Here is a 23,909-nt window from a genome sequence, read left to right on the forward strand (position 1 = left end):
TCTGGTTTCCTGACGTCCATGTACGGTTCCCAGTGATATGTGGTTTGTGCTCAATAATCAAGCAAGGTAAGCCTTAGACAGGCTGTAGTGTTTTCTCTGTTAATTGTTCAGCGCATTGGGTTTGTGTAAAATGCGCTTTATAAAAATGGTTTATTATTATTATTATTATAGGGACCTTTATATTGGTAAACTTTGAGTGCCAATTGTTTGTATAGGTTGCCACAAGAGCATTATTTGAAGCCACGGTGGTTGGAGTTTGTGTAGTTGAGGACACCTCCGTTTTTTTGTTATTCTTAAAAAACGTTTTGTCACTCCCCCAAACTGTGCAACTAATTATGCTGACCCTAATTTTTATGCCCCGCGGCGAAGCCGAAGGGGCATACTGTTTCCGCCTCGTCCTTCCGTGGGTGGGTGGGTGGGTGTGTGTGTCCGGACAAATCTTGTCAGCGCGATAACTTGAGAAATACTTAACATATGAACTTCAAATTTGGTTTGTGGATTGTTCTCGGTAATCCTAAGAAGCCTTTTGCATTTGGGGCCAAAAGGCCAAAGGTCAAGTTCACAGTGGCTTAAACAATAGAAATCTTGTCAGCGCGATAACTTGAGAAATACTTAACATATGAACTTCAAATTTGGTTTGTGGATTGTTCTTGGTAATCCTAAGAAGCCTTTTGCATTTGGGGCCAAAAGGCCAAAGGTCAAGTTCACAGTGGCTAAAACAATAGAAATCATGTCAGCGCGATAACTTGAGAAATACTTTACATGTGAACTTCAAATTTGGTTTGTGAATTGTTCTTGGCAATCCTAAGAAGCCTTTTGCATTTGGGGCCAAAAGGTCAAGGGTCAAGTTCACAGTGGCTAAAACAATAGAAATCTTGTCAGCGCGATAACTTGAGAAATACTTTACATGTGAGCTTCAAATTTGGTTTGTGGATTGTTCTTGGTAATCCTAAGAAGCCTATTGAATTTGGGGCCAAAAGGTCAAGGGTCAAGTTCACAGTGGCTAAAACAATAGAAATCTTGTCAGCGCGATAACTTGAGAAATACTTTACATGTGAACTTCAAATTTGGTTTGTAGATTGTTCTTGGTAATCCTAAGAAGCCTATTGAATTTGGGGCCAAAAGGTCAAGGGTCAAGTTCACAGTGGCTAAAACAATAGAAATCATGTATTTATTCTGAGATTATAGGGATTAGGGATTAATTCATATAAAACCTATGAATGTTCCATGTGACCAAGGTACATGTAAGTTGATGTTAAAAGAGTGGTGTTATGTCATGGGAACTGTCACCGTTGCGGGGCATTTGTGTTTGTAAACACACCTGACTTGTTTTTTTTTTAATTTAGAACAGTTAATTGAAAGAAAAATTGGTTTTCTTACCTGAAACAAGCCTGTGCGAATCGACACACTTACTGCAACGTGCAGTATGGAAGCTAGTCTGGTTCTGGAGTACCAACAGATTCTGAACAGTACAATTCTAATGTGGAACCAGACTACTTGGACACTATTGCCAAGTTGTTTTCGGCAATTTCATGTTTATCGACTTCACTTGTAACCCCAAATATCCCTCAAATATCAAACCCTGCCCTCTTTCCACAAAATTAATCCTGCAGTTATTCAAAATTGTGTTTGGAATCCAAAAGTCGGCTTCTAAATCACTCTTCATTAACGAATCAGTGACGTTCTACCAAACCAGCTTGTGTTTATTGGAAAGATGTACATTGTAAACAAGCGAGGGCCCACTTTTAAAACTAGTCGCCATGTTCATCTGCTTTGTTGCAGTCATTGTCTTTACCCGATCCTCAAAAATCAAAACCCTGCCCTCTTTCCAAAAAATTAATCCTGCAGATATACAACATGCTGTCATTGTCATCTACCTACGCGGGTCCCAAATTTTAGAAGTAGATTTTTTTTCCTTATAGGAACGGGGACCGGACAAGCCAAAAAAAAAAAGGAAAAAAAAAAAACAACAACAGAAAATGAGGCGCAAAAACATATTGGTGTTAATTTAATGGGTTGGGGGGGGGGGAGGAGCAAATGTCCCTGTCCACCCTCGAAAAAAATGATCAATCGGGAAAATGCTGGAAAATGTAGGATTTTTTTTGGGGGGGGGGGGGAAATGGGCTTTGCCCCCTTTTTTGATTTGGTGTGTAGCAGCCGACAGAAAACAGGATTGGACAATTGTTTTGGGAATCTGTTTTACTAGGTAAAATAACTAAAAGTATAAACATTAAACATTACTCCAAAAGAGGTCTTATTATCCTGCATTAACAGAGGACTTTAGTACGGCCTATAATTCTTGGTAAATGCATGAGGGCTTTGTGTAGGACGTAGCAGTTGAAATATGAAATTTGGGTTAGTAATTTTCTTAAGCAACATATTTTAAACAATTTTATCAGGTTCTCAGATTCGCTATTAAAATGGTTGCTACTGAATTAAATGTTGGATGCCTTTATTATTGGTCCAGACATTTAGTGACAGTTTCAGGAGGTAGGCCTACTCCGAAGTATTATTCATCAGCATTATTTTGGTCTAACGAGGAATTGCATAGCTTCTTATAATGCCGGTATTAAAATACCACAAGATACAATTTGTATCAGGCATGCAACTTTTCCTCAGATCAGCTGATTTCTTCTTTTTGACCTCCCATTTGTGTCATTAAAAATAGAAAAACACTGTACAAAGTCTTGGACAGATTTGAATTTCCTTTTTTTGTGACTTACCAGTTGCATGCCTGGTATATATAGCAATTCAATCTACCTTGCCGTATTGCATGTTGTATTATACCAAGGTATGTAGGCTTATCCACTTCCGTGTTGACTAAAGGCTCAAAGGGTAACTAATTTACATTGAATATATGTGGAGCTGAGAATAACACTTGTAAACACTTGAAATCGCGTCATTCGATAAGGAAATAAGTCAGCCACTGACTCGTCAACTTGGTGCACCATTGCATCATGGCAGACCAAAAACAAAACTCTTCAGTGTGGACTTGAGAACTTTTGGGGAAAACCTCGCTGTATTTGTGCATATTGCTAGGACAAATATTGGGTTTGATATCGCTGCGCGATTTGTCAGGATTTAAAACTGAACATTTAAATTTTTTAATTTAAGATTATGTTATGATTATTATCTTCATATTGAGATATATAAAATATTGAAATACATGGTTTATTTCATATGGAGGAAATCAGGAAATTGCTTGCATGTGACAGAATATCGAATCATTAACTCTTAAGGATATCGAATCATTAACTAAGTAAAGGTTGAGTTGATGCCATATAAGGAGATTGATCCAGAGATTAATTTGCATAATGTAGTTCCGTCAAGTGGTCATGAGATCGGTGGGCGTAGCAGCTGCAGTGCGTCAGTGTTGTCTTGGATGTCTGTGAATCAACCCGCTCTGAACTTAACTGTAAGTTTTGCTATGGTTTAATTTTTTTTCAGTTTCATGGATTATAGTAAATGTTGAATTACCTATTACTATTAGTGCGTTTTGCTGTTGTACATTTTGTATATTGTAATCATCTCATTTGTGACAGTCAATAAGAGTTGTGACTGACTCTGGTCTTGGTCTTTGGACAGTTTTACGAGACTTGCTCTTTTATGTCGTGTATGTCACATATGCAGTCTGGCAGCACTCCATGTGAACAGCGAAAGTGATTGTTTTTCTTTTGTCACATTACCACAATTTTAATTCTACGATCTTTATAGCCTTTCTGCATCAGTTGTGAATAGGATTAGTGCCCTCTGAGATCATTTTAACAATTAAGTTTTGTCTTTCCTTGTTTTGTCTTTCCTTTACAAGTATTCACAAGTTTACCTACCAAGAGCAAAATGGGACACAACTTTTCATTCATTGTTGACATACATGTACAGGATTTTTTTTCGTTGGGCAGGAGATGCAAAGTACAATGGATGCACAATCTAAAGAAGCCAGCCAACAGACTGATGTCCCTACAGGTACATGTACCACGATGCATCAGGAGGCTCAGGTACCTACCCCCTCAGCTGCAACAGGTGAGTAGGAGCTAGACCAGATGCTTGGGGTCAATTAAGGAGGGAGGGGTCAAATGTTTTTGCGTCAGGTCAGCAAGTTGGCAGCCAGAAACCCTGGTACATTGAATAATTTCCTGGGTTAATTTTACCCAAGCGAGGGTGAAAACTGCAATTACCCCAAATTGGGTTGTCTTTTACCTAACTGTTTGGGTAAGAATTTTAAATTCAACCAAAACTTAATTGTGGTCAAACAAGACCAAATTAAATTTAGCCTTGTAATGACCACAACTTTTTGGTTGAATTTAACAGAAATTATAACCCAAAACAATTGGGCTGTTGGGTAGGCCTAAAAGACAACCCAGTTTTGGGTAGTTGCAGTTTTCACCCTTGCTTGGGTAAAATTAACCCAGGTAATGTTTCAGTGTAACTCTGGTTATTAGTTTTTGGTCTATTGAGCGTGATTTCCATAGTAAATAGTATTCCTATTGTTATCATTTTGTTCAGAACCACATTTAGATGACAAAACTCTGCTCAAGGTCGCTGAGGGGCTTGCTAAAACATGGATAAACACTGGCAGTTAAGGAACTGGGCTTTACGACAATACAGCTTGAGACTATTGAGACGAAATACCAAAACGACATCATAAGGCAGGGTCTGGAAATGCTTGTAACATGGAGACGGGCCCAGTCCACCAGTAATGAACAGCAGAGGACCACATTGTGCACAGCATTGAAGAACATAGAAAGAGCAGATATTGCCGGATTTCTGAATGGTAAATACATGTCTTTGCTCATTGGGCATTGTAAAAAAGAATTATGTTACTTGCATAAATTATAAATGTCTCTTCGCATTGTGTGCGTGGTATGTCAAAATGACAATTGTCTGTGTTGACATGACAATTATGTCAGGTCAAATTATGTTCGCCTTCTACATAATGACAAAGTGGTTTGTCATCAAAGTTGTACTTACACTCTTGAAAGTCCTGGGTCAGATTTTACTCGGAGTCTGATTTAGATTTGACCTGACACACTTCTGGGTCAAAATGACAAATACCTCGGGTCAATTAACTCAGAGGGAGATGATGAAGTGTCATTTTTGACTCGGGAGAAGTGTCAAGTCAAATCTGACCCGGATTCGGGTTGAATCTGACCCGGGACTTTTCAGAGAGTATATGATTTGCCGATTGTGCATCTGCAAACATTTTCAATTGACAAAGTATTGAAAACTTCAAATGTGTACACTGTACCTCCCTCCGCATTGTGTTTCTGCCATATATAAAAAAGGCTCATAAACTTTAAAAAAAAAAAAAGGCTAAAAAGTTCTTTATTGAGTCGCACATTAAGTTTCCATTTGTATGTAAATGAATAGATGAGCGAAATGGCTGGGCAAAATTTGAAGGATTATTCACACGCAGTTAGGATCATGAGCTGTTGGGCAAAGATGATTTTCAATCAGAATTGAACGATTGAGATGTTACTTATTTGGAGTGTAGTGATTATCGTAGTTATTTTTTGTGGGATAATCTTTTCACCAGCTGTTACTTCCTTTTGTCTGTTTCATTCAGCTGCTACCGGAAAAGGGGATGTCACCACGTCTTCACCAAATGCCAATCCATCTAGCCCAAGTCCCTCACCCATTCCTTCCACACAAGCTTCAGGTATTCATTACTTAACCAATTACAGCTAATGTGAGACCAAGTCAACGTGACGCACTAGGTGGAAAAAAAACATTGGTTTTTTTTTAAAGTGAAGGACTTCTTTAAAACGCAAATATGACCTGTGAAATGGGGTCAGATCGCTATTGGCGGTGATGATTGCAGATGGATGTCCGCGTGGTACATGTACATCTATTTACATAGGGTTTCCTGATACAGTGCGATTTATAAATAATTACTCTGGATTTTTTATCATTTTCTTTTCCTGCGACCTTTACTTTTCTGATAAAAGTTTGGAGTAAAATTCATACTTTAAAAAAAAATGTCGGTGGCTAGAACATCACCTATGACTGTGTTTTTATCACCAAAGGGTGCTGTTATCCAACTAAATATGTTTATTTACGCCGCTCACAGTATTTGAACTCGGACAACACGTGACAAGTTTAAGTGTAAGAAACAGAAACCAACTGATGTATTGTCCATTTGTTTATAGATACACTGTATTGTTTCCTCGATGTATACTTGCCAAATAACGCCCCTAAGTATGTTTGTCATATCTGAAAAAAAGGCTAAAGGAACCTTATTAAAGATGCATCTTAATTTTGCGTTATACATGAATTGAAGGAACGATATATGACTTGTTTAGGGTTTAAGGAATTGGCAAGAGATTGTTGTTACTATCTTAGTCAACCTTGGGATAATGATGGTCGATCAAGTTTTTTGCACACTTGCAGGTACCAGCTTTTTGTATGTATTTTGTTACCAGCTTTATGTATTTTCGTCGATGTAAAACTTCAATGTACTCCATAAGGCAACAGTACAAAAGCCAAAACATTCATTATTTATTTTTTTGGCAGATTTATTTTGAGCACTGCGTTACTGCCGGACTGGAAATCCATTAATTTCCTTTACAAGTTTTCTCTGTTGATAATGACTGCTCATTCCGTTTCAGATGTTTTATTGAAGCAATGCATGTTGTTTGTTTTGATCTGAATAGGAGTGCCTGCACCCAGACCTCAGCATAGTCAGAGACCGGACCAAGAACCAAGGCTGAGGGCTCCTAGCTACCAAGATGTTGGTAACAAGACTAGGAACATTTTGAAGGAATTTTATAAAACAACAGGCAGTTATATTCAGTTGTTGCATGAGGTTGATAATGACCAAAAGCACATTGCTGATATATACACTAAAGTACAGTTAGAAACACGAGAAGGGGTAGCAGTTGTCACTACAGGAGAAACTGTTAGAAAAAAGGGGTCAGAAAGGAGAAATTGTAAACTCCACAGAGTATGACAAAATATTCAGTTTAAGGACAAGAACTGGGGAACTCATCACACGCCTTATTTTCGTTGGCATGGGAGGTGTTGGGAAGTCAACCATTTTTGATAGGATTGCATACGACTGGGCAAGCGAAATACTGAAGAGTTTAAGCTTGTCTTTCGTTTAAAGATGTTTGCCCTGTCGCAAGAATCTGATCTTGTTGATTCCTTCGATCAACTTCTAGATGAAGATTCAGGAATAGCCAAAGATGAACTTGATCAATTCATCCTGGCCAACCCAAATGAGGTCTTGATTCTTTTGGATGGTTTTGATGAAATGATGACCAAAACACTCAACGTGGACTCATTCGGTTCTATCCTAAAAGCACTCAATAGAACAAAGTATCGGAAATGTGTAATCTGTGTATCAACACGCCCCTCTCATCTTGATACACTGATGTCAAAATCACTTGTCCAAAATCCTTGCACACACGTGGAAGTTCTGGGGTTTACAGACGATGGTGTTAATGAATACGTTCGGAAATTCTGTGACAAAGATCCTGATAGTGGCAATGCGCTAATCCAAACCATTGAATTGTCTCGCGTGCTGCATGATTTTGCAAAAAATCCTATGTTGTTGATGCTTATGTGCTCATTGTGGAGGGAGAATAATAAACTCCCAGAAACACTTTCACGCCTCTTCAATAGGGCAGTTGAGCACATGTTCACAAGAAAAGACAAAAACAAGAAAACACCTGCGGATGCAAAAACGAGAACGTTGGATGTATCAAAAGAATTGATTGCAATAGGAAAAACTGCGTTGCGTGGATTCATGCGTGCTGACCAGAAATTCTCATTTCAAGAAGATGAGTTTGAACCGAATGCGCTGCGCCTGGCACTGAAAGTGGGCATTCTTACCCAGCAGAGTGTTATCAAAAACAGTAAATCTCACAACAGCATACAATTCATGCACAAGACAATTCAGGAATATTGTGCCGCGAAATACTTGCAGAGTTTGAACAAACCCAGATTGCTTGCGTTTGTGAAGAAATTCAAATTTCGGTTGCATGTGTCTCAATTGTGTTCAACAATTGAGGGTGTTGTTTCGAATGAGTTTCTCTTTCGTTTTTGTTGTGGTGACAATAAGAGGTGCATGACCCATATCGTGAACTTACTTAACCGTAAGTTCAATAAGGATGAGCCAAGGTACCAATCAGATGTAGTACAAGTGATTAGTCGAAATTGCTTTTTTGAAAGCCAGTCAGAAAAGGCCCCACAGTGTCTCACCAGCGACTCACATATCTCATCAGCTATCAATGTGGGTAACAATAATGATTTACGTAATCTCGTGTACCTTCTTGAAATCATCTGTAAGTCCGCAGACAGCCGCAAGGCACAACTGTCACGCGTTAAAACCATTGAGGTTTCTCGCGTTTCTTCGGTCAGAGATTTAGCCTCTGCCCTGGGTTACATGGAAAGCGTCAGGAATCTGAGCCTCTACAGTTGTCCTTTAGCGGAGGGAGATCTTGAGAAAACCCTGACATCACTAAAATGCCACCAACTCTTGACTGATCTTTGTATAAAGGGGGACAGTACATTGGGAGGTAGAGCTGTAGAATGGGCCCCTCATATCAAACACTTGACAAGCCTCAACACACTTGAGATAAGTAAGTGCGAACTACAGGGAACAGACATTGAACACATTGCCTCGTCTGTCAGTGACATGCCGAACCTGACTGACTTGATCCTCACTGACAACCCGGCGCTTGGGGTGTTGACTGAGAAATGGTCCCATTTTTTGTTAAGAGTACGGCAAAAGCACACGCTGGACCTTAGCAATTTCTCACTTACATGGGAAGATATCGATACGATTTCTGTTGTGTTAGACCACATTCCCACACTGACTAACTTGAACCTTACCGGTAACACAGCGTTGGGCAGATCGGCTACCTTGTGGGCCGAGAATTTGTTGCAATTTATGAACATACAGACGTTGAACCTGAGTAATTGTACATTACAATGGAGAGACATCGACCACATCGCCTGGGCTGTAGGTGCCATGCCAAGCCTGACTGACTTGATCCTCTCTGACAACCCGGGGCTTGGGATGTCGACTGAGAAGTGGTCCCATTATTTGTTAAGAGTAAAGCAAAAAGACACGCTGGACCTGAGCAATTCCTCACTAACGTGGGAAGATATCGATACGATTTCTGTTGTGTTAGACCGCATTCCCACACTGACTAACTTGAACCTTACCGGTAACACAGCGTTGGGCGGATCAGCCGACTTGTGGGCCAAGGACTTGTTGCGATTTACGAACATACAGACGTTGAACCTGAGTAATTGTACATTACAATTGGCAGACATTGAACACATCGCCTCGGCTATAAGTGGCATACCCACACTGACTAACTTGAGCCTTACCGGCAACACAGCGTTGGGCGGATCGGCTAACTTGTGGGCCAAGAACTTGTTGCGATTAATGAACCTACAGACGTTGAACCTGAGTAATTGTACATTACGATGGACAGATATCATGCACATTGCCTGGGCTTTAGGTGCCATGCCAAGCCTGACTGACTTGATCCTCACTAACAACCCGGCGCTTGGGGTATCGACTGAGAAGTGGCCCCATTATTTGTTAAGAGTAAAGCAAAAAGACACGCTGGACCTGAGCAATTCCTCACTAACATGGGAGGATATTGATACGATTTCCGTTGTGTTAGACCACATTCCCACACTGACAAACTTGAACCTTACCAGTAACACAGCGTTGGGCAGATCGGCTAACTTGTGGGCCGAGAACTTGTTGCAATTTACGAACCTAAAGACGTTGAACCTGAGTAATTGTACATTACAATGGAGAGACATCGACCACATTGCCTGGGCTGTAGGTGCCATGCCAAGCCTGACTGACTTGATCCTCTCTGACAACCCAGGGCTTGGGATGTTTACTGAGAAGTGGTCCCATTATTTGTTAAGAGTAAAGCAAAAAGACACGCTGGACCTGAGCAATTCCTTACTAACGGGGGAAGATATCGATACGATTTCTGTTGTGTTAGACCGCATTCCCACACTGACTAACTTGAACCTTACCGGTAACACAGCGTTGGGCGGATCAGCCGACTTGTGGGCCAAGGACTTGTTGCGATTTACGAACATACAGACGTTGAACCTGAGTAATTGTACATTGCAATTGACAGACATTGAACACATTGCCTCGGCTATAAGTGGCATACCCACACTGACTAACTTGAGCCTTACCGGCAACACAGCGTTGGGCGGATCGGCTAACTTGTGGGCCGAGAACTTGTTGCGATTAATGAACCTACAGACGTTAAACCTGAGTAATTGTACATTACAATGGACAGATATCATGCACATTGCCTGGGCTTTAGGTGCCATGCCAAGCCTGACTGACTTGATCCTCACTGACAACCCGGCGCTTGGGGTATCGACTGAGAAGTGGTCCCATTATTTGTTAAGAGTAAAGCAAAAAGACACGCTGGACCTGAGCAATTCCTCACTAACATGGGAGGATATTGATACAATTTCCGTTGTGTTAGACCACATTCCCACACTGACAAACTTGAACCTTACCAGTAACACAGCGTTGGGCAGATCGGCTAACTTGTGGGCCGAGAACTTGTTGCGATTTACGAACCTAAAGACGTTGAACCTGAGTAATTGTACATTACAATGGAGAGACATCGACTACATTGCCTGGGCTTTAGGTGCCATGCCAAGCCTGACTGACTTGATCCTCACTGACAACCCGGCACTTGGGGTATCGACTGAGAAGTGGTCCCATTACTTGTTAAGAATAAAGCAAAAGCACACTCTGGACCTGAGCAATTCCTCACTAACATGGGAGGATATTGATGTGATTTCCGTTGTGTTAGACCACATTCCCACACTGACAAACTTGAACCTTACCAGTAACACAGCGTTGGGCAGATCGGCTAACTTGTGGGCCGAGAACTTGTTGCGATTTACGAACCTAAAGACGTTGAACCTGAGTAATTGTACATTACAATGGAGAGACATCGACCACATTGCCTGGGCTGTAGGTGCCATGCCAAGCCTGACTGACTTGATCCTCACTGACAACCCGGCGCTTGGGGTATTGACTGAGGAGTGGTCCCGTTACTTGTTAAGAGTGAAGGAAAAACACACGCTGGACCTGAGCAATTCCTCACTAACATGGGAGGATATTGATATGATTTCCGTTGTGTTAGACCACATTCCCACACTGACAAACTTGAACCTTACCAGTAACACAGCGTTGGGCAGATCGGCTTACTTGTGGGCCAAGAACTTGTTGCGATTTACGAACCTGAAGACATTGAACCTGAGTAATTGTACATTACAATGGAGAGACATCGACCACATTGCCTGGGCTGTAGGTGCCATGCCAAGCCTGACTGACTTGATCCTCACTGACAACCCGGCGCTTGGGGTATCGACTGAGGAGTGGTCCCGTTATTTGTTAAGAGTAAAGCAAAAAGACACGCTGGACCTGAGCAATTCCTCACTAACGGGGGAAGATATCGATACGATTTCTGTTGTGTTAGACCGCATTCCCACACTGACTAACTTGAACCTTACCGGTAACACAGCGTTGGGCGGATCAGCCGACTTGTGGGCCAAGGACTTGTTGCGATTTACGAACATACAGACGTTGAACCTGAGTAATTGTACATTGCAATTGACAGACATTGAACACATTGCCTCGGCTATAAGTGGCATACCCACACTGACTAACTTGAGCCTTACCCGCAACACAGCGTTGGGCGGATCGGCTAACTTGTGGGCCAAGAACTTGTTGCGATTTACGAACCTACAGTCGTTGAACCTGAGTAATTGTACATTACGATGGACAGATATCATGCACATTGCCTGGGCTTTAGGTGCCATGCCAAGCCTGACTGACTTGATCCTCACTGACAACCCGGCACTTGGGGTATCGACTGAGAAGTGGTCCCATTACTTGTTAAGAATAAAGCAAAAGCACACTCTGGACCTGAGCAATTCCTCACTAACATGGGAGGATATTGATGTGATTTCCGTTGTGTTAGACCACATTCCCACACTGACAAACTTGAACCTTACCAGTAACACAGCGTTGGGCAGATCGGCTAACTTGTGGGCCGAGAACTTGTTGCGATTTACGAACCTAAAGACGTTGAACCTGAGTAATTGTACATTACAATGGAGAGACATCGACCACATTGCCTGGGCTGTAGGTGCCATGCCAAGCGTGACTGACTTGATCCTCACTGACAACCCGGCGCTTGGGGTATCGACTGAGGAGTGGTCCCGTTACTTGTTAAGAGTGAAGGAAAAAGACACGCTGGACCTGAGCAATTCCTCACTAACATGGGAGGATATTGATATGATTTCCGTTGTGGTAAGCCACATTCTCACACTGAAATACTTGAGCCTTGCCGGCAACCAAGCACTGGGCAGATCGGCTGAGAAGTGGGCCAAGGAATTGCTGAAAATGGGGCAATTAGATAGGCTGGACCTGAGAGTTTGCAATTTGACACCGACAGACATTGAACACATTGCCTCGGCTGTAGGTGACATGCCCAGACTGACTAACTTGGACCTAGCTTTCAACAAAGCATTGAGCAAATCAGCTGAGTTGTGGGCCAAGGAATTGCCGAAAATGAGGCAATTAAATTGGCTGGACCTGAGATTTTGCAATTTGACACCGACAGACATTGAACACATTGCCTCGGCTGTAGGTGACATGCCCAGACTGACTAACTTGAACCTTGCTTTCAACAAAGCATTGAGCAAATCAGCTGAGTTGTGGGCCAAGGAATTGCCGAAAATGAGGCAATTAAATTGGCTGGACCTGAGCTTTTGCGATTTGACACCGACAGACATTGAACACATTGCCTCGGCTGTAGGTGACATGCCCAGACTGACTAACTTGGACCTTGCTTTCAACAAAGCATTGAGCAAATCAGCTGAGTTGTGGGCCAAAGAATTGCCGAAAATGAGGCAATTAAATTGGCTGGACCTGAGATTTTGCAATTTGACACCGACAGACATTGAACACATTGCCTCGGCTGTAGGTAACATGCCCAAACTGACTGCCTTGAACCTTGCTTCTAACAAAGCACTGAGTGAGTCGGCTTGTGCCAAGGAATTGGCGAAGGTGACACACTTAAACTGGCTTGACCTGGGAGATTGTAACTTCCAACCATCAGACTTTGAACTTATTGCCTATGCTGTGGTGAGATGCGCAGACTGACTGACTTGTGCATTGGTGGCAACCGGGAATTGTTTGATAAGTTAAAGTCCCGCTTCCCATTGCTTAAGGTTCACATGGAACCTCTCCCGCTGTGAGTTACTACTTTTATAACGAAATCGAATATTAACATTCTCAATGAAAGAGAGGAACCTTTTTTTACATGACAATGTTAAAAACCTATGGGAAAAATCAGATTTTTAGGGTATGCTAAACATAATTACGAAATATAAATTTAGGTGAAAGTTTTGTGGAAACTGGGATTTGTTTTCTTCTCAGCCACATTTACCACACAAAGTATTTGTCCCAGCAACAATAAATCAAATTTTGTAAAATATCACCCTTTTTGCTAAAACAAAAATTAACACTGTGAAATCGGAATTTACAAAATAAAATGTGTCATTCCAGGATGTGTGTTGCAAATTGAAACATTCTCGATTCAGATCATCAATTAGCTGTTCACCTTCTACGTACGACACAGTGGTCATCAAAATTCAAACTGACTCTCTCAGATTTGACCTGACACACTTCTGGGTCAAAATGACAATTCATCTTGGTCAAATGACCACAAAGGTGACTCAGGGAAGTGTCATTTTGACCCAGAAAAGTGTCAGGTCAAATCTGACCCGGATTCATGGCCAATCTGACCGAGACTTTTTAGAGTGTATATGATTTGCCAATTGTGCATCTGCAAACATTTTAAATTGGCAAACAAAATTATAATAGGCTTCGAACCGGAACGTGTGTGCAAGAAAACATCACTGATTTGAAAACCTAGTAGATGTATGGTACTCGTTGATTTCTTATCAAACACTGAGGCTGTATGGGTGGTTTGGTCCATTTCCTTCACAAGCTGAAATTTTTTGGCCTGACAACGAAATTTGTGTTCATGTTCAACTTTAAAACAATGAAGTAGAAAGATTGCGGGTTACAACCATGTAATCTCTTCTTTGAAGAAGTGTGGTTCTGAAAAGAACCGGTTGGTTGAATTTAGAACTCGACGTTTCGGACAGTGTGCTCTGTCATGGCGTTACCCGCGATCTTTCTGCTTTATCTCATCCGCCATGTTAAAACATTGAGTATCCTTTGAGAAGTTTTGGGATTCATCCATCCACTGATGGAAAATATTATGTACATTTTTGTAAATAGAATTATATTTTTATAGACTTGTTGGCCTGATAATTATAGTCTTTGTATAAAAACCTTGAAACCTTGAGTATTGAGTGCTTTTGGGATTACTCCAAGTACCAACTAGAGTATCGGTAATAATTCTGTCAATGATGTAAACAAGATTGTAATTTTTTTTAAGAGAAACGTTTATTTTACATACTGTTTATATTTTGTATAAATTTTGGTGCTAAGATTGTTGTGAAGACTACTTAAAAAACTGCAAGTGAAGCAGTAACTGTTGAGGGGAATGGGTTCCATGCACAACTGTATTCAGGATGATGTATCCGTTCTGAGTGAAAATGAAGTCTACCAAAATGTGGAAAATGAAACGTCTGACATATTTGGATATCAATCAAGTTATATGTCAAATTTAGTGATGTCAAATTTGCAGTCTGTGTCTTGCTGAGACTTACACGCTGGATTTGACGTTTTAATGAAGTATTTCAGTTGAAAGAAAATTAAAAAGTTTAAAATAACCGTCAAGCAGATTATGTTAGTACACGTACCTGTTTTTCATTTATATCTGTTATCAGTAAATAATACTCATAAAAATAACTTGAGAATTAACTCCTTTACACAAGTAATAACCTGATGGAGTAGACGTGTGAATTGTATTCTGGTTCCATAAATCAAAATACATCATGTTTGTATCTTACAATTGTTTCTAGTGTGATCAATCATTTTGTGTCAATTATACACTCTGTTAATTATGTTGCATTGTACCTTAAAACTGTATTAATTTGTAAAAAAGAAATTGCAAGGCTTGAACAAAATATTTCCACGCACTTGCATATTTGAGTCACCATTTTGGCAACACAAAAAGAGAAATGTGCCAAGCTGCTACAATAGAGACGCTGTGATAAGGGAATCCGACAATACGTGCATTAATGACAAATTGATCAAGCACATAGAAGAATAAACATGTACATTTTTGCTACTTGACTGCGCGTGAAATCGCATTGTTAATTTGGGGCCACCGTAGCATACAATTCGTGAATCAGAATGAAATTTCGCTCGTACCCCCACCCTGCAAGCTATTAATCAACCTCAAACACTAAGGGCTAAAATATGAAATTTATGGATGATTTTGGTGGTGGTTCTCCAGAAAAATCCATTGCCACGGCTGTTGTGCATGTCTTCTGTACGTATCATGAATACCCATGAAACGTCGCATGATCACAATAGATTTTTGAAATCACTATACACCCGCGGGTCGTCTGCATGTACCTTCATGCAGTGTACACGAGGGATTGGGTACCAAACCGCTTTCAGGTACACTATTGGTTTCAATTTTTGTCTGGTTCAATGTCGTGGAAAGCATGTTCAATACATAAGTTAAACACTTCTTGGGCCCTACCACCTTTATTGACATGTTTGAAATGACATGGTGAAATAGATGTCTGCGACATATAGGTTCGCAACGAAAGCCTGTTATCAAAAGTTCTGATTCAGAACCATGATTATTTATAAGAAACATCAAGTAGCGAAAGTGAATGACTTATCAGGTTTCAGTTGATTGACAAGAAAGAATTCGCATTTTGACCACCGATTGGTTTTTCCTGTTTCAAGATAAGTTAAAAAAAAAGGCTGAAACATGTCTTAGACTAAACATTGTTTAAACTTCATAAGCAACTTTTTTCCCTCCCAATAACAATATTCTTTGTAACTTTCATCTGCCAATGTGACGACCAGAAAATGAGTTGGCCTTGACTTGACTGGAGACAAGAATTCTGTCTCAAGCCAAACAAACAAACAACGACCCTTGGTAATCATTTGCGTGCAGCTTATGTCATTGAGTTTCATTTGATCCAAAATTGTTTCGAGAAAAACGGCTACAATTTTAGATTGCAACTTCAGAACCAAACGAGAACAAGACTTTTATTGTCAGACATGCCCATATTTCAGATAATTTGTGACTTTGAACTACTCATCTTGATTTCCAGGTTGTGTCATGTGACTGCACACCTGGCTGGTCAGGTGACTCCTGTGAGGTGAACTACGACGCCTGTCAAGACAACCCTGCTTCCTTGGAGTGGCGTGTTTTGATGATGACCCACCGTCTCTAGATTTCACCTGCGGATCTTGTCCTGAAGAAACGGAGGGAGACGGCAAGTCCTGCATTGGTAGGCTCAGGATTTATTGATCTTACTCTGCAAGAATTTCATCTGTGTATGTATTGTATATGACTCTTGTAAACTGATCAAAACTGGCCCCTGCCCCTTAGGCCAAAAAAAAAAGTCGCCGGTTTCTGGTATGCGTGCGCGTCGCCGTAGCCATGCGCGTCGGCAAAATGAAAAAGGTTTTTTTTCAATACAAGATGATGTCTCAAAACCGCCAAACTCACTGGTTTGACTGGAATCCTGCTGCTGCACAATTTTAACGTGTTTTTAGAGAATACAGGTCAACTCGTACGCGAACCAACTCGTACGCGACCAACTCGTACGCGGGTCAATTCGTACGCGAACCGACTCGTACGCGGACCGACTCGTACGCGGACCGACTCGTACGCGGACCAACTCGTACGCGGACCAACTCGTACGCGTGAGTTTAGACGATTGGTTTAGCTCACATGGACAGATGAAATTAGGTTCGGTACAGTAGGTCGGCATAATTTTACCTTTTCTGAAAGGTTGAGATTTTCAAATTAAATGTAGTTGATTTTTGAATCCGCCAGTGCTACTTACATTCGCGATTTTTTAGAGAAGAATTCTGCGTTTGTTTGTTTTTTTACAAGTTCGCTTGATTGATTGGGAAGTTGTCTTCGCGATAACCAGTATGATTGGTTCCCGCCGCACCGCGCACTGTATAAAGAATGCATGATTGAATCGCTGAAACGTATGCGCCGCGGTACAATTGCTGGTTGGTTAGACAAGTAAAATGAATAATTATTATGTCTCCAAATTATATTTTGTAAAATAAAACAATGGGGAGGTGAATTTTATTTATTTTTAAAAATTTGAATTTTATTTAATATCACTGCAAATGCGTGGTGGCCCTGAAAAGGACCGATTGGGTTTTCAGTTAGACAGTGCAATTGTCTATTGTCTTTTGTGAAAATGTGTGGCCCTGAAAAGGGCCGTTTGGTGGTTTTTTTTGGCCCTGAAAAGGGCCGTTTTTTTTTTTTTTTGGTGTTGGTGTTGGTTACTTTATTATCATCATTCACGGGTTCACTCCCAATCACACATAACGGTCACACACTGAACTACGGACTACCCGTCACACTATTCCCAAATTCTTCCCAACCATGCCAACCCAATCCTCGAAACCACTCCTAAAACGGCCCGCGTACGAGTTGGTTCGCGTACGAGTTGGCTCGCGTACGAGTTGGCTCGCGTACGAGTTGGCACGCGTACGAGTTGGCTCGCGTACGAGTTGTCTCGCGTACGAGTTGACCAATCCGCGTACGAGTTGACTCGCGTACGAGTTGGTTCGCGTACGAGTTGACCTGTTTCCTTTTTAGATGGGGTTATGATCGAGAATAAGCTTTATGTGGCCTCTCTGGACTCCCATATATTTGCACTAAGTTTAGTCGGCATTTGAAGCCAAAAAAAAAAAAAAAAAACAGGTAAAAAAAAAAAAAAAGCCGCGTCGCCGCACCACTTTTGGGGCAAGCTCCATACCAGAAACCGGAGACTTTTTTTTTTTGCCTTACATGGGGATAACATCACACGCACCTCCCCGCACTGTCTCACTGCGTGTTGCAGCCTCAAAACTAAATTTGAAATCTCACCAATGAATGAAGGTTTAAGTCAGCTGTAAGATCATTCCCATTGTTTTAGTTAAGTCATCACAAGTCTATCACAAGTGAGAACACAATTCATCCAGTCAAGTCACAAGCTATTCAAATGAACGGTGACAAAGACATTGCTTTGTTATTGTTCATTTCCTGATATGAAGATACTTGTGATTTGTCGCAAGTTCCTCGACTACAACACAGCCTAAATCTCCTTCATCTAACCCTGTTGTACTTTCTTTTTCAGACCGACGTAGGTTTGCTCTTACTGTCGTGATCACATTGTTGACTGAGACATACCGGCCAGTGTACATCAATCCGTGGTCTTCTGCATTCAGAGCCAAAGCAGCCCTTTATAAACGACTGGTAAGTTGCTTTCTTCAATAAGAAAGACAGTAAAAGTATACGACAATGAACCATACTATAAAACAGAATTGCAACGGAGTCAGTCACAGAGAGTTGTATTGAATCAATGACTAGTCATCCTGTCTCAAGTGACGTCACAGACTATTCCATTCAGCTATAGGAAAGACATTCCTTTGTCATTGTTCATCCCTACACGTGACTTTGACTTGTGACTGACTCAGTTATAACGCTGGACAAAGTTCACATGATGACTACTCATTCATGCCATTTCAATCAGGCTGAGTTGTGGTTGAGAGAGGACCCAGCAACCGATGATGTGACATCAGCAGACTGTGTTTCCCTCGGACCAGGAGGTGCCATGGCTACTGTACCCAGCTACACCATCAAGAACCGACGTAGGCCTACAAAGAGTCTTAGACCGTTGACCGATGGTGACGTAATGAGACCCATCAACCCCAGGCACCTGAAGTCAATGGTAAGGTTTCATTTCAATTGCTTTACTTCAGGGTGTCACAAAAAAAACCTGAACCCTCAAAGGGCACTTAAAAACCCCTCAAAGCTAGGTTTTAATAGACATTGTAACACACAATTGAATGCAATGATGCAGGCCTGCATTCAATTGTGTGTTGCAATTGATGCCCATTGAAAATCTCACTTAGTCAACTTTTAGTTTTGGGGTTTCAGGAGCTTCAGCGCTTGCGCTCTCGTTATTTCTTTGACAGTGTTCCCAAGCGAGGTATCAAATTGAACCAGAAAGTTTACGTGACAAAATTAGTATTTCAGATTTTTTGTTCCCCAAGAAATGTCCAAACAAGGATGATCATAAAATCTGCTTAGTTTCTTTTCGTGCTAAGTGTAAATGAGCCCTACTACCTTGCTCACCACCTTTGAAACATGATTGAATATGGTCAATAAATTTATTGCAAGTTTAACCAGCAACAGCCGTGAAATGTCTTTATTAAAATGTTGGATGTATTTGATCTGATGATATTTAGAGTAATAAAAGAAATCTACTCCTGTCCCATCCGTTGTAAAGTTTATCAGCTCATGTTAACCATTGATATGTGTTGTTTTCATAATTTAGTTGTGGGACTTCATTCACCGGTGAACGCTGCCAAACAGTCATTCCAGTCCCCACTGAAGTTCCAACAGCGACAACAACAGAGTCACCAGGTGACAATATGGACATCTCAGGCTGTGTCCCATAGGGCTGGCAGTCACCCAGGTGACTATAAGTGATTATGGGGGGGGGGGGGTGTGTTTCACTTGGCCTCCGTTGATCAATAGGGGGGGGGGGAGTCAGCATGTATCATGTTTTAATAGGGGGGGCTGTTAAAATCTGACCATCGTTAACAGTACATAGTGTGCAAATATGACACCCTGTAACCTAGCTGGCTCTGTTATGTCCATATTACCAGTATAATTTTTTGGGGTGTCGGAGAGTAGGGGGGAGGGGTTCACATAATTTTTTTATGGTTTCTGTGAAAGAAAAATGTCAGAGCTGGGGGGGGGGGGGGTTGACCCCAAAACCCTGTGGCCATGGGCGTTGCGAGGGGGGCAAGGGGGGGGGGAAGGCCCCCCTGGAAAAGCAACCAAAAAAAAAAAAAAAAGTAAGAAAAAAAAGAAAAGAAAGAGAGGCACGAAGGCAAAGTGGTGTAAATTTAATGAGTTGGGGGGGGGGGCAAAATGTCCCTGCCCCCTCTAAAACTGATGAATCGAGAATGTTGAGAAATGCAAGCATTTTTTGGCAAAAAAAACAATTGACCCCCCTCTAGAAAAAATCCTGGCGACGCCCATGCCTGTGGCTGCCATTACAAGTCCATCACAAGTCCATCATGACAAGTCCTCCAGTCCCAGTTTAAAGGGCTCATGAAGTGAATATTTCTTAGGAACATATTTTGCGCTACTTTCTAATCCAAGTGTATGAAAACTAATTGATATTCCTTTTGGTTAGTTTTGTGCTTCTTTAAGCATTGAAAATGTTCCATGCTTTTCCGGACAACTGAGTGCGCTGTTGCCGTGATGTCATTTCAGGGAGACACTGTTCATATTAGGTGGTTTCCGGTTATAACAGTGAACCCAAAACAATGCTCATTCAAAACATTTGTGAGAAAAGTTTACTCATTGGCTTACTGCCCTCAACCGACACACCAATAAATCACTAATGAAAAGAAAGTTTACGACAGCAAAATATCCCAAATTTTTGCAACTTTTTGTGCATAAACTAACTGCAACATTGAGGTTTCTGCCTGATATGACATCACACTTTTGCTCATGAATATGGAAATTCACATTAGCATAAAAACCAAAACTTACCAAATTACCCTTGAAGATGGCAAAATGATCATTGAAAATAAGGTTAAAGGGACACATAGGTGCATTTTTAAGGATTGCATTAAAACAATTACATTTCATGGGCCCTTAAGTCACATTTACGTGTCGCCCCTGTGACTTGTGACTGACTCGTGATAGGTCCAACTCATGAGATACAGTCCAGCCACTCATCTACTCCCGGGAAAAATAATGCATGAATTTTGTTCTCTTTTGTTGTCAGGGTTTGTCAAGCAGACATGATTTCTTCAGACCGTTCATCGTGACCAGAGGGATTTTACCAAAATTTTGTCAGGCATTTTAAAAGAAACAATTTTAATTTAACACAGCATTTGAAAGTAGGATACATGTATATACGTCCGACCACACAACCATCATTTTAAAAACTGGGGGGGGGGGTGGAACTTTGGCAAAGGACAGAGTTAACATAAACAATTAATGGGAAGTTTTGTAGGTTTCAATCAGAATAAATCTTTGCAATAAGATAATTAGGTATTTTTTGCACTACATTTACATAGAGAAAATAAAAGAAAACAAAAATGAGGTGCAACATTTTGCTTTGATTGACTAGATTTGACTAGTCGATCAACTTGACAACTTGACAGTTGGAGTGAAAAAGTATTCAAACATATGATTTAAGATAAGTAGCTACCGGTAATATATATATTTAATATATATTTAATATGTACTGTACAATCATGGTATTTTGCCTATTAAACTATTGAACAGCCGCTCTTAAAGGGCATGCAACATAATTGTTTAATGCAATTTATGTTTGAATAAGTTTGTGTCCCAATTGTCACTATTTTATATTTTGTTTTGCCATTTTCAAGGTATTTTAGTGCCCTTTTACTTTTTATGCTAATGCAAATTTCCATATTCATGAACAAAAGTGTGATCTCTTTCGGGCACTCAGAAAGCTCAATGTGACAGCTATTTCAGCACCAAAACTTGCCAGAATTTGGGTATTTCAATGTTATAATTGTTTTTCCTTTGGCGATTCGTTGTGTCAATAATTGGTACTATACAAATTAGCAAACTTTCCTCACAAATGTTTTCAGGAACAATTTTTTTGTTCGGTCCACAATTTGAACAGAAAATGACTAAACTGAACAGTATCTTCCTGAAATGACATCACAACAACAGCGCCCGCAGTTGTCCAGAAGAGAATTGAAAATTGTAAATGTTTAAGAGGTGCACTTGTCAATCAAATTGAGCAAAAAGGATGCCAAAAAGTTGTTATACATTTTAAGAGGAGTAAAAATTTGCACAAAATATTTTTCCTTAAAAAATTCACTTCTGTATCTGTATGCTACTGCACAATCGCCTATGGTGGGGCTATCACGTGCAGGTAACGCTGTCATGGTGCTGGTTGATGACTAAATTTTGAAGTGCGCATGGGTGGAGAGTTGGCCGATATTTATCTTGTCTAGTTGGGTTTTGAAGGCGTTCAGTGTGGGTTGGTTTTTAGTAGCGTCAGGTAGGAGGTTCCATTCGGGGACTGTCCATGGGTATAACGAGTGAAGATAGTTGTTTTTGTTTGACTGGATGCGCTGAAGATTTAAATTGCTATTGGATTGTCTGGTAGTACGTCTGGTGGTTGGCTGGTTACTGGGTAGATGAATTTGCAGGTGGGAGATATTACTTGGAATTATACCGTGAATTTCTTTGAAGATGGTGCATAGTCGAGCTCTGTTGCGTCTTTCTTCCAAGGGGTCCCAGCCTAGCTCTTTGAGCATTGCAGTGACGCTCGATGAGTAACTGTAGTCCCTCAGGACGAACCTGGCTGCACGTCTCTGAACTTTTTCAAGCACGCTGATGGTATTCGATTGGTGGGGGTCCCATATGACTTGACAATATTCCAGAAGTGGTCGAACGAGTGCCTTATATGCTATTTCTTTGGTGTGTTTATCACAGCTGGATAATGTTCTTTTGAGTAGACCAAGGGTTCTGTTTGCTATGACAGCAATTTGGTTTATGTGTCGATTCCAAGTCATATCAGAAGTAAGTTCAACTCCCAAGTATGTGTGATGATCGACTTCGCTAAGTATATCATCACCCATCGTGTACTGGTTGGAGGTTGGTTTCCGTTTATGTGTCACTCGCATGGAGAAGCATTTGGACCGATTAAAACCCATCTGCCAAATAGATTCCCAAGTACATAGGTGGTCGATGTCCTTTTGCAGGATTTGAGAGTCCTCAGGAGACTTTATTTCCCGATACAAAATGCAGTCATCAGCAAAAAGTCTGACGCACTTCAGGGGCCCTTCAAGTTTTTGTGTCTAGTGTTTCAAAAGGACGGTATCTTGGTCAATAGGAGGGAGATAATGTTTGGGAAATCACTCTGGAGTACTTCTGATAAAATTCATAATATGGCATTGTTGAACCCAGATCCAAAGGAATTGGGATCAACCCCCCCCCCTCTCCCCACCCACCCACCCAGCTCTACCAAAAATGAGTGGTTTTTTTTTAATCAAAATTCACTTAAAAAATAATGCTACCCCGGCCCCTGCTCTTACACCTAAAAACAATAACATGTATACTGATATAATATACGCCTGTGCACAAAATACTGACTCAGCCTGTTAGGTTATTGGGGGGGGGGGGGGGGGGGGGGGGTAACAATGTACACTATATTAATCACATTTGAACAGCGCCCCCATTGACAGAAATTGCAGGACTCCCCCCCCCCCCCCCCGCCTTGAAAGTAATTGCAAAACAGCGCCCCCATTAAAAGTATTTTACGAGGGCCCCCCCCCCCCCTTTATTTTACGGAGCAAAGTGTTTGGACAAAAAACCTGCCTACATTTTCAGCATTGATTCGCTGATTATTTTTTAAGAGATCGAGAAAATGTATAACGCCCATCGATTATTAAGGAATTTTTTTTTTTTTTTTTTTTATATAAAGGAGGAAAACAGACTTTCATCTCCACAAAAATGATACCCCCCCCTCTTTTTTTAAAATTGTTATATAATGTCATTAAAACACTCATAGAATAATACGTTTGGAGTCGGTAAAGGCTAGCTATAGTGACATAAATATTCACCGAAGATTAAAGCCATACGATAATACAAGCCTACCGATCCACTGTTAACAAAGTTCGGTTCGAATAAAGAGATTTACGAAAAGTTGTT

At 40.9% G+C, this 23,909-nt stretch overlaps 2 protein-coding genes across 6 annotated transcripts in view; both read left to right on the forward strand.

The window, feature by feature from the left end:
- LOC119720094 (NACHT, LRR and PYD domains-containing protein 3-like) overlaps window positions 1–21,080 on the forward strand; it is a 57,228-nt gene extending 36,148 nt beyond the window's left edge. For 3 of the 5 annotated variants that reach the window (XR_005270054.1, XR_005270055.1, XR_005270057.1), the window contains 5 exons: window positions 16,288–16,467; window positions 18,325–18,443; window positions 18,721–18,918; window positions 19,528–19,668; window positions 20,998–21,080. The gene's annotated coding sequence lies outside the window, so the exon portion shown is untranslated. Of the gene's footprint in view, window positions 1–16,017; window positions 16,110–16,287; window positions 16,468–18,324; window positions 18,444–18,720; window positions 18,919–19,527; window positions 19,669–20,997 lie in introns of those variants that run through there. The other 2 variants (XR_005270058.1, XR_005270056.1) reach the window with 2 other exon arrangements.
- Window positions 4,608–8,296, forward strand: LOC119720096. The gene is made up of 3 exons (XM_038189629.1): window positions 4,608–4,771; window positions 5,564–5,656; window positions 6,651–8,296. Exons 1-3 carry the CDS (start codon window positions 4,660–4,662, stop codon window positions 6,944–6,946), a joined length of 501 nt encoding a protein of 166 aa, XP_038045557.1. The 5' UTR covers window positions 4,608–4,659; the 3' UTR covers window positions 6,947–8,296.
- Window positions 21,081–23,909: the final 2,829 nt, after the last annotated feature.

This window comes from Patiria miniata, unplaced genomic scaffold, assembly GCF_015706575.1.
Source record: "Patiria miniata isolate m_02_andy unplaced genomic scaffold, ASM1570657v1 HiC_scaffold_9, whole genome shotgun sequence".
Taxonomy (NCBI): Eukaryota; Metazoa; Echinodermata; class Asteroidea; order Valvatida; family Asterinidae; genus Patiria; species Patiria miniata.

What these genes read in the sequence shown, in the direction of transcription:
- LOC119720096 (XM_038189629.1), top strand. Translation starts at nt 4,660, where the DNA reads ATGCTTGTAACATGGAGACGGGCCCAGTCCACCAGTAATGAACAGCAG. An exon ending in TATTGCCGGATTTCTGAATG is followed by an intron (nt 4,772 to 5,563) that starts GTAAATACATGT and finishes TGTTTCATTCAG; the next exon opens with CTGCTACCGGAAAAGGGGAT. An exon ending in TCCTTCCACACAAGCTTCAG is followed by an intron (nt 5,657 to 6,650) that starts GTATTCATTACT and finishes TGATCTGAATAG; the next exon opens with GAGTGCCTGCACCCAGACCT.